The sequence below is a fragment of the Neomonachus schauinslandi genome, chromosome 15, assembly GCF_002201575.2.
Source record: "Neomonachus schauinslandi chromosome 15, ASM220157v2, whole genome shotgun sequence".
Taxonomy (NCBI): Eukaryota; Metazoa; Chordata; class Mammalia; order Carnivora; family Phocidae; genus Neomonachus; species Neomonachus schauinslandi.
In genome coordinates, this window is record NC_058417.1 from 52,426,362 (window position 1) to 52,438,650 (window position 12,289).

Consider the following 12,289-nt stretch of genomic DNA (forward strand, 5'->3'; position numbering starts at 1 on the left):
GCACTTCGGCCCACAGGGCAGGGAGTAGGAGGAGGAGGAGGAGGAGAAGGAGGAGGAGGAGGAGGGATTTCAGGGAAAGTCTGAGATGGGCTGTGTCCTTTCTCAGGGAAGAAGGGAGCAGAGGTTGGTTGTGTTCAGCAGAGGACATCCTGCCTGGGTGACAAGGACTTCGGAGAACAAACCTCAACCACAGTAGGCGGCTGAACAAGTCCCCCAGCTCAAGGCTGACCTCAAGAAGTGTCACAAGCTCAGAAAGAACCCTCTGCGGTCCTGGTCCCCAGCGTCCCCCTCCCCATCCCCCTCGGGCCCAGTGCGCTGCCTGATCTCTAACTGCCCTGCTCCTTTCTTCCCTCTGTCACCTCTGTCTAGGGAGGACGCAGCCTGGCAGGTCCCCCTGCCTGTGGCCTGGATGCCCGCCCCCACCCCCGGGAGCAGGGGTGCTCAGAGCACTGGGCAAAGAGCCACCCCAGCTCTGGTTCAAATGCACGTTCCCAGGGTGAATGGTCGGAGATTCTGATTTCCTGGGGCTCAGGGCCCAGAACCCTGGGGGGCTCTGACTTATGTGGCACCTCAAGAAACCCTCTGATGACAGGTGATCCTCCAGGGCCCAGGCCCGCCTTCCCTTGCACCTGGCCACCCAGCCCTCCCCCTTCTCCTCTGCCAGAGCTGCCTTAGGATACTCCCAACGCTGGCTTGTGTTTTGGTGTGTCTGTCTGAACGCTACCCCCCGATGAAGTCCTCCTTAATCACCTCCTTTAAATGCCTCCCTCGTCCCCCTTCCTCCCCCCCCAGGCCCCATCCCTGTACTCTCTCGGGCTGTGGCTCTGTCCCCTCTAGACCCTGTCTCCCTCATCTCTGCACCTCCAGGATCTAGCACAGCTCTGGATACCCCCTTCTGACTCAGGGGCTGAACGCGGTGTGTGGATGGCAGCAGCCCCCTTGTCCATCCTGCGCTCCCCTACCTTCTCCTGGGCCGGTGGTGACGTTGGCCTCGATCTCTGGCCCATAGGTGAAGGTCTTGGCTCTGATGCGGAACCTGTAGGTCATCCCCTCGGCCAGGTCCTTCACCTTCAACCACAGAGGGCTGCTCCCCTTCACGTCCACTGTCACGATCTTACTGATGCCTGGGAAGGAAGCACAGCATGTGGGGGACCACGGGCGCAGGTGGTGGCTGTGAGGGACCTTCAAGTCAGGCCACGCAGCCGTGTTTCCCAAACACGCAGTCCTGCAGGCCGTTCTCGGGAGAAAGGGCTCCTCGGCAGGAGAAGTTTGAGAAGAGCTAGGGACGATCTGTCTGGGGAGGACGCACAGGGTCCTTCAGCATCTGATGGGAAATGACCCCCCCCACCTGTTTCACTGAACCATTGTACCCCAAATGTATTCTGCCCCCCAAATTCCACAGAACTGGAATCCCAAGGATCACCTTTCGGGAAGGGCTTCTGTAGAAGAAGCCTTGAGTCCGGAGTTGGAGGGGAGATACCTGCAGCCAGTCCCTACAGCTGAGGACAGCCTCGGGTCCGCCAGCAAGGGCTGGGGGCTCACAGCGGGCCCTCCATCAACTGCACCCCAAATCACAGCAACTAGAGGGGAGGCTGGGATGGTTTTCAGGAGGTCGAGGTTTGTGCTCCATGCTTCATGGGCTCAAATCCTCCCGACCACCAGCCTCCCCAGGGGTCGGGACTGGGGGTGATCTCCCGTGTCCTCCAAGCACGGTGGTGGCCCCTAGGAGATGGGCTTTGCAGGTCACAGCCCAGTGCAGGCCCTCCCCTGCCGTAGCTTTGGTTTGTTGTTCTACTGAATGAGGGTATTGATAGCATCACGGACAGGATGTTATGAGACTAAATAAAAGAGCACCTGGCACCTGGCATCTGCCCAGACTATCTTACGAATAAATAAGTACCCAACGACAGAGCGATGGCTGCTCGAGGGGTTCTTCTGAAGGAAGGAAGTCACCGCGGGGGACCCAGAACAGCAGTGCTGGGTACCTGTTCCTTGACATTTCTGAGCAAATCCCTCATCGGTCTGGGCCGTGGTTTTCCCAGCAGGAAAGGGGCGGGGGTCATCGCTGGGTTCTTGTGCGGCCTGTTTGCTGCTGACCTGAACCCTGGGCTGAGGCGTGGCACAGTGTTGGCCTGGCTCAGTGACACCCAGGGCCTGCGGTCTCATCAGGGGCCACCGCAGAGTGGATGGGACTAGGCGAGCGCATGAAGTTAGTTAGGCGGCCAGACCGTGCCGGACCGAGGAACGGGAAGGCCAGGTGCTCACACCTCTCAAGGGCTGGGAGCCCCCTGGGTAGGTCAGGCAGAGGCCACTGTGAGGAGAGCCTGTCCTGTCCGCCTGCATCTTGTCCCCGTGACCTCTGCCCTCTCCTTCCTGTCCGAGGGAGAGACGGCCCCTTTCCCGGGGCCTGCACCTGACCACATCTCCTGGCCCGCCCCCCCGCCAGAGGCCCAGAACACAGTGCTGCTTTGCAGAATGAACTAGCTGCTGGTAGGCAGGTGACGGTGGGAAGACTGAGGGCCATTGTTCCCTCGGCTGGCCCGGGACTGCTGGCCCCTGTGGCTCTCCCAGGGCTCCGCCCCTCGTTCTGGCCAGGCTCTGTAGTCAGGGAAAGGTGAGAGTGAGGAGGTGACCTCAGACCATCAGGCCACCACTTGTGAGCCAGCCACACCCCCCGAGTCCTCGCTGGGCTCTGAAACTGGACCCAGGCAGCCAGAAACCCCTCTAAGTCGATGGCCGTGCTTTCTGGGCTCGCCCTGGGCTCGCTCACATCAGCGTGGGGCCGGAGCGCTGGCAAGCGTCTGACATCCACGGTCAGGGTTAGCACGGCCTGGCCTGGGCGCCTGGGAGTGGGGAAGGGTCCCCCCAGGGGCCTGGAGGAAGGGGTGGGGCAGGGGCCACTGGGGGCTCTAAGGACAGCTAGACGAATGGGGCTCCCGCTGAGAGGAAGGCGACTTGCACATCGGGGTTCTTGATCGGAGGTTCACAAGGAAACAGGGGTGCAGTGACTCCCCCAAACTTGTGCTTTCTGGGGAGAGGCTCAAACAAGTTCCTGACCCCACGAGAGGCAAAGACCTATCCAGAATAAGGCTGACACCCTAAATTTTGGGGGGCAGGCACGGGAGGGGCCATCAGGGCTCCCCCATCTTCCTGGGCCTGACAGCAGCCTGGCCACCAGGCGGCGCCATAACTCCTGCAGGCTCCCTTCCTTTCCTCCTCACTTCGGCAGGATTCAGGCGACCTAGGGTGCTGCTCAGCTTTGCCCCCCGCTCGCTGGTGGGGAAATGCTCCTTTCTCGTCTGGCCCCCGTGTCTCCCTTTACGAGCCAGGGAGATGCTCACCGCATCTGACTCTGTGCATGACCCCGGCGAGAGAAAGGCCTTAGGAGCCGGGCTAGGAGGGCCCCACTCACCGTCCACTGGGGTGCAGGGCTCGTACACCAGCCGGTAACCTTCCAGGACACCGTTGGGGAACTGCGGGGCCTCCCAGGACACGTTCACCGAGGTTGTGGTCAGCTCACTGAACTTGACCGAGCTGGGAGCACTGGGGGCTGCAGGGAGACAGCAAAGGGTTTGTTTTGTTCTCACATGGACATTCAAAGCCCTGCTCGGCTTCCAGAAACCAGCAGGAGTGGTTGGGTCTGGGCCCCAGGGAAGAGAGAGAGGACAGGGGGTCGTCAGAGGTCATCCGTGCCCCTCCCCTCCCCCACTAACGCTGCTAGCACTCTCTTTCCAATACCAGAGTCCAAGAATGAGGAGGAAAGAGAACGGCCTTTTCCCTAAAGTTAGGAAACTCCGTTTCTTCCTGCTAAGTGGTCCTGAACCTCCAGGGTCGCTGTGGGGCCAGGCGAGGTCCTAGCTTTGTAGAGCTTGTCTTTGGCCTTCCCTGGTGGAGAAGGCAGGGCCGCCTGGGCCTCAGAGCATGAGGCGGGTGGTGAACAAGAAGATGACGGAACGGCAGCCGTGTGGCCTTTCTCCGGTCCCTGGGGCTCCAGGGCTTGTCACGGAGAGACCACGCTTGTCAGAAGCAGCCCATAATAGGAACGGTCAAACCATCTGGAAGAGATGCTTTCTTGGCCGAGAAGCCTGGAATGACCCTGAAAGCCTGGGGGCCGTGGGGGACTCGGATGGGGAGGACAGAGAGGAAGGGAAGGAAGCGCAGAGCCGGCTTCAGGCGGGATGACCACGCTATTATTATTGTCCGGTGCCGCCCCCTGCACCGAGCCGAAGCTAATCTGGACCCTGCTTCCGCTCCAGCTCTGGGAGGCAGCCCCAGCCCGCAGTCTTTGAAGGAGGGAGGCGAGCTCCAGGGGCCTTTCCTGCCTCCGCTAAGCAAGAGGGACATGGGTCAGAACACTTTGTCCTGCTGCCGGAAGCTTCCAGGCTCCCAGGGGCTCACATCCGGCCCATGACACTGACGGAGAGTGGTCTGGACAAGCAGGCAGACAGACAGATCAGACCCTCGGGAGCCAGTGGAGGAAAAGGGCTGCCCTGGAGCCATGGCTTGGCCCCAAAGAGGACAATGCTTAAGAACTGACTCCATGGTCTGGTCCTCTCTTTAAGAGAGAAGCTAATTTACAGGCTGGGAAGCAGCAGGCTGGGAAGGATGCTGGGGGGGTGGGGGTGCTCAGGACAAAAGGCTTGCATTTAATGCACCAGGAGGGAGCTCCATGACAGGCGAAGGAGCTGCCGTTCAGTGAAGACAGCCCAGGACCAGCTCACCTGCCCTGGCCTCCAACCTCTGCTCCCCGACTGGCGGGCCGGGGGGTCCTGGGCAAGAAGCATCACTGCCCAGTCCACCCCTCCTCACTGAAACGGGTGACACCTGCCCTGCCCATGCCAGGGCTTCTGGAAGGAGCTAGCGTATCACTGCCCGAAAAGTGTCTTCGGACTCTATATATAGGCCTAGCTCTGCACGTGCGGGCAGCAGGGTTCTGACCATCACCATCCAGCCTTCTAACCGGCCTCCCTGCCTCCCTCCTCTGTTGGTCTGTCTCCCGCACGGCCGTCAGAGCAAGTTTTTAAAAACATAAGCCGGATCCTGTTGCCCAACTGCTTAAACCCACCAATGATCCCCCAGTGCTCTGAGAATCCATCCCAGACTTTCTTCCAAGGCTCCCTGACCCTCTTGGGCCATTTCCTCTCAAGCCACACGGCTGTTCCTTTAATCCCCTCTGGCCTCGAGGCCTTTGCACCTGCTGCTCCCTCTGCCCGGAACCTTTCCTCCAGAGCTTCCCACGCTGGTCTCTTCCCACTCAGGTCTCAGCTGTCAGACCTCAGAGGCCGCTGCAGGCAGATCTGTCCAAGGCCACGTGTCCACCCCTGCCCCTGTCCTTCTACTGCTCGCACTCACCGCCACCTGAGGCCGATTCACCTAGATATGTGTTTATGATCTGTCCCACTCCCTAGGGTGGGGACCTTGACTGTTGTGTTCCCAGCATCTAGCACAGTGCAGGTCCCTAGAAGATGCTCAGTAAATACTTGTAGAAGGAACAAAGCCGGCGCCGTATAAGAAAGCTGGGTAGGAACAAGGCATGGGCAGAACTGGGCTGGCGGGCTACAAGATGTGGGGAGGGCTGGGGACATCTGGGGGCTCTCTCCAAGGCTCTCTGGGGACAGCCTCTGTCTTCCCAGCCCTCTCATGTAGGCCCCTCTTTTTGGGCTGTGCTCTCCGCCTCTGGAGGCCGTCTCGTGGGGCCTGGGTGTCCAGCCCAGACATCTCAGCTGATAAGACAGCTACTCCCACCACACCCCCCGCCCCAGGAGCACAGGTGCCCCCCACCGCCCTCCCTTCCTGCCTCTCTCCCCCACCTGCTTGCTGGGTCTGGCCCCGGGTCGGGGGGCTCCGAGGCCCATCCCCCGCGGCGTTGAAGGCTGCCACGCTGACCATGTAGGTGGTATAGCCCGTCAGGTTCTTGAGCTTCACGCCGTTCTCCGCCAGAAAGAGCGTCTTCACCCGCTCCGTGAGGTTGCGCCGCTGGGCTTCCCAGAAATAAATCTGTGGGCACAGCCAGTTGTGGGAGCGAGGGGGACACACTCGACTCTCCTCCTGTCCCCGCCAGCCCCAGGGTCGCAGAGACACCTTCGCTCATACCGTCCACACCCCCCACAATGGGCATGAGTCACGCAGGGAACAGAAGTATTTAAGAGCTGTTTTAGAAACCCTTCCAGAACCTTCCTTTTCATAGCGAGTACTTCAGTCTCTGCCAGACTAAACCCCAGGAGAGCACAGACCCCACGTAGCTGTCTGCCACGGGCCTGGAGGGTTTAGCACAGCACGGGCCCATCGGCCCTCGGAATATGGTTAGCGGAGGAAGAAGCCAATTCTGCTCCTCCGGACCCTGAGCCGGGGAGGGAAGTGCAGCGTGGGTAGACTCCTCCCCAACCAAGAGGAGAGTGCAAGGACCAGCTCATGGCATCACCTGAGAGCTGGTTAGGGATGGGGAATGTCAGGCCCACCCGGCACCTGCTGCGAAGCGCCCGCCGGTTAAGGCCCCTGGTGATTCACCTGCCCGGGAATTCACCTGCAGGCCGGCCTGGGGCTGAACCCCAGCGCGCCATTCACGAGCACGGTGACTTCACCAGGTGACACCCCTGAGCCATGGATTCGTCGGCTGACTAGTGGGGCTAAAGACACCCCACTTTCCAGGACCAAGGTGAGGAGGAGCTAGGTGGTAAGGAGTGAAGAAGGTTTTAGTCCACCTGCTGCGCTCCACATGGTTCTGATTACTTGGTGCTCAGGGGCAGCGAAGCTCAGATTCCTCACTGGTGTCAGGAACTCTGGGAAACCCGCGGGGAAGCTGTGAGCCGCACGCCCCCGGGGACGATCAGCGAGTATTTGGCGCCACCTGCTGGCCAAGGAGGAGGTTTCTGCGCGCGAAGGCCGTCAATTTCTCAATTTAGCTTCCTCTGCTAAATACAAGGGTCCCCACCTGGCACTCAGGACATCTTGTCATCCAGAAATCCTTGCTTTCATCTAACCCCGCCCACTTTTAAAAACAGATTCTTCTGATACGAGTAGATATCAGAGAGAAAGTTGATAAGGTTGTTCATTAAGTACTGTTCACAGTGAGGGGCACACAACAGTGGACAAAGCTCCTGCTGAATTTGGGGCGTGGGGGGAAAGGCCAAGGTGAACGTCAGAGATCTGGGTGTTATCAGCACACAGATGGGACTTTTTGAGTGCACATGGAGACAATGAATGTAGAAAGTCGCAAGGGGACCTGGGGGCTTCGATGTTCAGGGGTTGGGGAGAAGCTGGGACAGCTAGCATGGGAAGCGGAAAGAAGAAAGCATTTCTCGGAGGAGGGACAGGTCTGCCAGGTCAAACTTGGGTGCTGAGCCAGGTAGGGTGAGGCTTGCCTCTGACTTCCATTGAACTTAGGAATCACTGAGGCCTGGACAGGAAGGGCTTTCGTCGGGGGTGAGAAGCTACTTGGAACCGGTTGAAGAGATCCTGGGAGGACAGGGATTGGAGGTGGCGGGCCCAGAAGATTGTTTGGAGGATTTCTGCTATAAAGGGGCCAACCAGAGACATGGCTGCCAGCCCAAGGGGCACGCGGCCGTCATAGCGCACACCAACAGGTAGCCAGGTGTCTACTAGGAAGTGCACTCCGCAGAGGGCTGCCGTCTTGGTGGGTCGGGCTCCCTGGTGTCTCAAGCACCTAGAATCGTGCCTGGCACACTGCTGGGGCTCCACAGAGGCTTGCTAATGAATAAGCACCTCATGCAGGCTGGAGCTGGTGGAGGATTCCAATCCCCTGCCCTTCGGGCTTCATCGGATCCAACAGGCCAATTTCAGCCTCAGTTAAATCAGGTCCACGGCCACACGCCGCAGCTGACTGGGAATTCACACTTTCAATTTTCACCGTGCTACACCGCCCTGGTCCACTTCCCCTGTGCGCATCTCCTACATCCGGGTCTCATCCACTCCTCCCCCACTGCCCCTCCCCTCCTCACTCCTAGCTGAGGCTCCTTCACCGAGAAGCAATCAGATGAGATTTTCTCCACAATCTCCGGGCGTCTCCTATACCTCCCCGGGTCCCTGTGTCCACTCCTCTGCCTGCCTCCCTCCACCACGTCTGCACTGTCGGCTCCTCCATAGACTATGTTACATTCGAGCACGAAATCCCAGCCCCTCTCACCTCCTCCAGGACCTCATCCCCCACCCCCCACAGCTTCCGCTCTTCCTAGAATCACATTTCTCCTCTTCCTGGGATCATTATCAGCACATCCACTAGCTGTCATTTCTTCTGTCTTAAAACTCCCTCTGTTGACTGTTTCTAATTCCTGTTTTCCTTTTCCCTTTAAAGCAACACTCCTTAAAAGGGGTATCTGTACTCGCTGCCTCCCCTCATTCTTTCTTGAATCCCTCCAAACCGGCATCCCCGGCCCCCAACCCTTGTCAGAGTCACCTGTAAACTTGAGCTAGCTAATGCAATAATTTGGGGCTCAGCAAGCTTTCTGTAAAGGGCCAGGTAATAAATATCTCAGGTTTTGCAGGCCACACATCTCTGTGGTAACTCAAAAGCAGCCTCGGGCAATTTATAAACAAATGAATGTGGCTGTGTTCCAATAAAACTTTATTTACAAAGACAAGTGGGGGGCCAGACTGAGCCATTGGGCTGTAGTCTGACAATTCCTGCACAGTTGCTTCCTAGATTTCATCTTACTTGAGCTCTCAGTAGTATTTGGTACATCAGAGTCCTCCTTCCTCCAGGAGCACATTCTTAATGTAGGTTCTGGGACTTCAGTCCCCCGCCCCCCCCTTTTTTTTTTTTGGTCCTAGGTCTCAGTTTTCAGTCTTCTTGTGGTTTCTGTCTATACGTGTCTAATCTCTGGTCTTTCACCTATATACTGAGGACTCACAATTCACATCTCCAGCTTAGACCCTCTCTCTTGAACTCCAGACATGTAAACCCAGCTACATTTGGTGTCTCCCCTTGGGGGTCCAACAGACGTCTTGAGCTGACTCCAGCTCTCCCCCAACAAGCCTCCTCCTTCCACACTCTTTTGTCTTTTCCTGCTCTGTGTCTGGAAGCTCCATCATCGAAATGCTTGTAAATCCTCTCTCACACTCCACATTCGATTCAGCAAATTCTACCAGCTCCACCATTCAAATGGAGCCAGAGAGCAAACACTTCTCCCTGCTGATATCGCCTGGCCTAAGCACCACCATGCCTCACCTAGTTGTTTCAGTCCCCTCCTTGTGGTTTTGTGCTTTCCCCATTTCAGATTGCTCTCAGCACAGCGCTTTAAAAACCCAAGTCACCTGTGGCCCTCCTTTGCCCCAAACCGTCCACAGCTGTCCTCTCATTCTGAGTGACAGCCAGTCCTTGAGGGCCCTGGGTGATATAGCCCAGGTCACTGCTTGGACCCACCTCCCATCATACTGCCCTCCACACACACTCGGACGCACTGGCTCTTTGTTGAGCTTTGTAAACGCCAAGCACCCACCAACCCCAGGACCTTTGCTCTTCTTTCCCTCTTTCTGGAATGTTCTCCTCCCAGAAGAACATGTGATTCTCACCCTGTTCTTCATTTTTGCTCAGGTGTCTGCTTAGCATTAAATCCTTTCCTAACGATCCTATTCCCTATTAAAATGCCAAACCTCGCCCTGGCTCGCTTTCTCTATGCCCTTCATCTGTGTCCTTTGCCACCCTCTGGAGGGGCTACTTGTTTTGTACATTACTGGTCTTCTTCCCCTAAAATTTAAGCTCAAGTTGCCTCTCTGTTCACAGCTTTACGTCCAAACTGAGAAACACCACTGGGCACAAAATAACAGCTCAATAAACACACACGTCCCTGAAAGACTAGCTGCATGGGCGTGCCTGCCCGTGCACACGTCACAGCTCAGTCCGACCCAAATCAAGCTCACCGGAGCTGTGCTCACTGGCTGGTGACATCTGCCCACCATTAATGTCCGTGCTAATTACCGTGCAGGTTAATGCACGTCTGGGATGCAGCCATCCCGTGTCCCCAGCTAAGAATGCCCACAGTCTCTACATTTTCCAAGCACGCAGACACCAGCCCTGGGATACACGTGGTCCAGGCGTCCGCATGTTTCCTGGGGCTGCAAGTTCGTTGGACACTTTCACACCTTGACAGTCTGGTGGCTACCAAACTATTGCAGGCTCCGCCCCGGCTCCTCCTCCTTCCCATGGGAGGCATATGCTAGGGGTGCAGTATTTAGCTCTTCCCAGCGGGCACTCCTGGGCAGGCTTGCGGGGTGTCATCCCTCTTTAAGCTCCCTTGGCAAGATGCCTTTCCTCCTCTCTCCTGCCTCCTTCACCCCAGGCGGAAAGAAACTCCTGTGTGGGTTTCTGTCTTCAACTGGGGCCACCTCTGTTACCAAGCTATGTGACCCCGGCAAGCCCCTGGCTTTTGTGGGAACTCGGTTTCTGCCTGTGGAATGAGGGGGCTGAGGCAGGTAAACCACGAGGCCCCGCGGGAGTCTCACACTCCCCACCCCGTCACTGCGCTGGGCTTCTCTCTGGAATAACAACCCCCCCCAGCCAACAGCTCCGACCAAGGAGACGCAGTATTACTGTTCTGTCTACCACCTCCTCTGGGGATTGTGTTCCGTGCCTCCCCCCTGCCCCGCACAGGGTGAGGGCTAGCAGACCTGGCGTCCGACGCTCTGCTACCTTTGTGATCTTGCCGGACCACCTAAACCGGGTCTTGGTTTCCTCATCTGTACAATGGGTGCAAACGTTTATAATCTGCCCGCTTCACAGAGCATTCAAGAGCATGAAGGAGTTCTACAGGACTGTGAGAATACTGGAGATGAACTGAATTCTGTTCAAACATGTGAGATCCTCTAAGATCTAGAAATAATTTTAAACAGAGATGTCCACATCCTTAGCCAGGGGTCCTTTGCCGCTTGGCCAAATCAACAGTGTAATTAGAGTTGGCCAAATGACCACTTCGAGGGGTCTTTTGCTGGCACTGGGAGCTGGGGGACTGGGGTGGAGGGTTTTGCCTGAAGCAAGGCCCAAGCTTCTTGCATCTGAGCTCAGCCTGGCTAGGATGCTGCAGAGGACAGGTGTAGTTTTGTATCACTGCACAATATTCCGATGGACTGGGTGCAAGCAGCCGAGGGAGCAGGTGTAGACCTGCCGACCTCTCCCTCCTACCACCCAGGGGTCACTCCCACCCCCAAGCTGGCCCTTTGACCCCCGGACCCTCTTCTCTGCCGGAGCGCCCCATACCTTGTAGCCCTGGATGTCTCCGTTCTGGCTCTCCAGTGGTGGTGGCTCCCAGGTCACATCAAGCTGTGTGGCCGTGGCGCCATGGACAGCCACGTTACGGGGCGTTGCGGAGGGCACTGGAGGGCGTGAGAGGTCGTGAGTGAGGGGCACAAGTGGGCTTCAGGGAGGAGGAGGTGGGTTGGGATGGTGTGGGGCCCCCGAATCCCGTATGTCCTCTAGCTGGACTTCTGGGGTGGGGAAGGCTGAGGCTGCAAGGGCGGGCAGGCTCACCTGCTTCCCCGACGAAGACTTCCTGGGGGGGGCTTGAGGGCCCCTCCCCCACGGCGTTGTACACGCTCATCCGTATCTCATACCGCCGGTGTTTGTTCAGATCTGGGGGAGGGGGGGCACAGAGAGGTCACTGGCCTGCAGGGGCAGAACCAGCATGGGGGGCGGAGACTGTGATGATGCGCCCGGGATTCTAGTTCCTGCCAGAAGTTCAGGAAAGAAGAGGTAAGGAGTGGGGTGGCCGGGAATCGGGACACAGGACGCCTGTGGTTGGCTTCCCGGCCAAGGGAGAGCATACTAGACACTTTGGAAACTGAAAGAGACACTATGCATATTTATGCAGGACGGCTAGTGCGAACCAATATTGTCCTCCCGGGCACACGGGTCACGCACGGGTCACCCTGTCCCCACCATGGCAGATGCTTGAAGTTCCCAGCTGCCCAGGCCCCATCAACCAGCTCTTCACACAGGGGGCTCACCCCTCAGGGAAGGGGCTTATTGGATGTGAATTCTGGGCTAAGAAACGCTATGTTTTTGCCAAGTTTGGGGGTCCTGGGTGGAGATACCTGGACAGAAGCTGAGAGACAAAGGGCAGTTGCAGGAAAATGGGCCGCGAAACCTTGGATGGGAGTTGCCATCCCTGCTTGGTCGGGGGAGGCTAGAAGGTTCTCCCACGGTTCTCCCTGGGCACCCTGCCCTTCTCCCCTTCCTCGGGGGGGAGTTCTGCCACTCAGCTGGAATGTGGGTGGGGGAGTCACCCTCATTTAACCGGCCACACAGACCGTGTGGGCCACTGGCCGATGAAGGAAGGAG

General features: G+C 57.9%; 1 protein-coding gene across 1 annotated transcript in view; it reads right to left on the minus strand.

Annotated features, from left to right (window-relative positions):
• SDK2 (sidekick cell adhesion molecule 2) overlaps positions 1-12,289 on the minus strand; it is a 133,715-nt gene that overhangs the window by 21,254 nt on the left and 100,172 nt on the right. Inside the window, exons 35-39 of the mRNA XM_021678380.2 lie at positions 11,480-11,581; positions 11,210-11,325; positions 5,811-5,997; positions 3,413-3,550; positions 963-1,124 (exon numbers count right to left, since the gene is read on the minus strand). Coding sequence (XP_021534055.1) covers positions 963-1,124; positions 3,413-3,550; positions 5,811-5,997; positions 11,210-11,325; positions 11,480-11,581 — 705 coding nt within the window. The remainder of the gene's footprint in view (positions 1-962; positions 1,125-3,412; positions 3,551-5,810; positions 5,998-11,209; positions 11,326-11,479; positions 11,582-12,289) is intronic.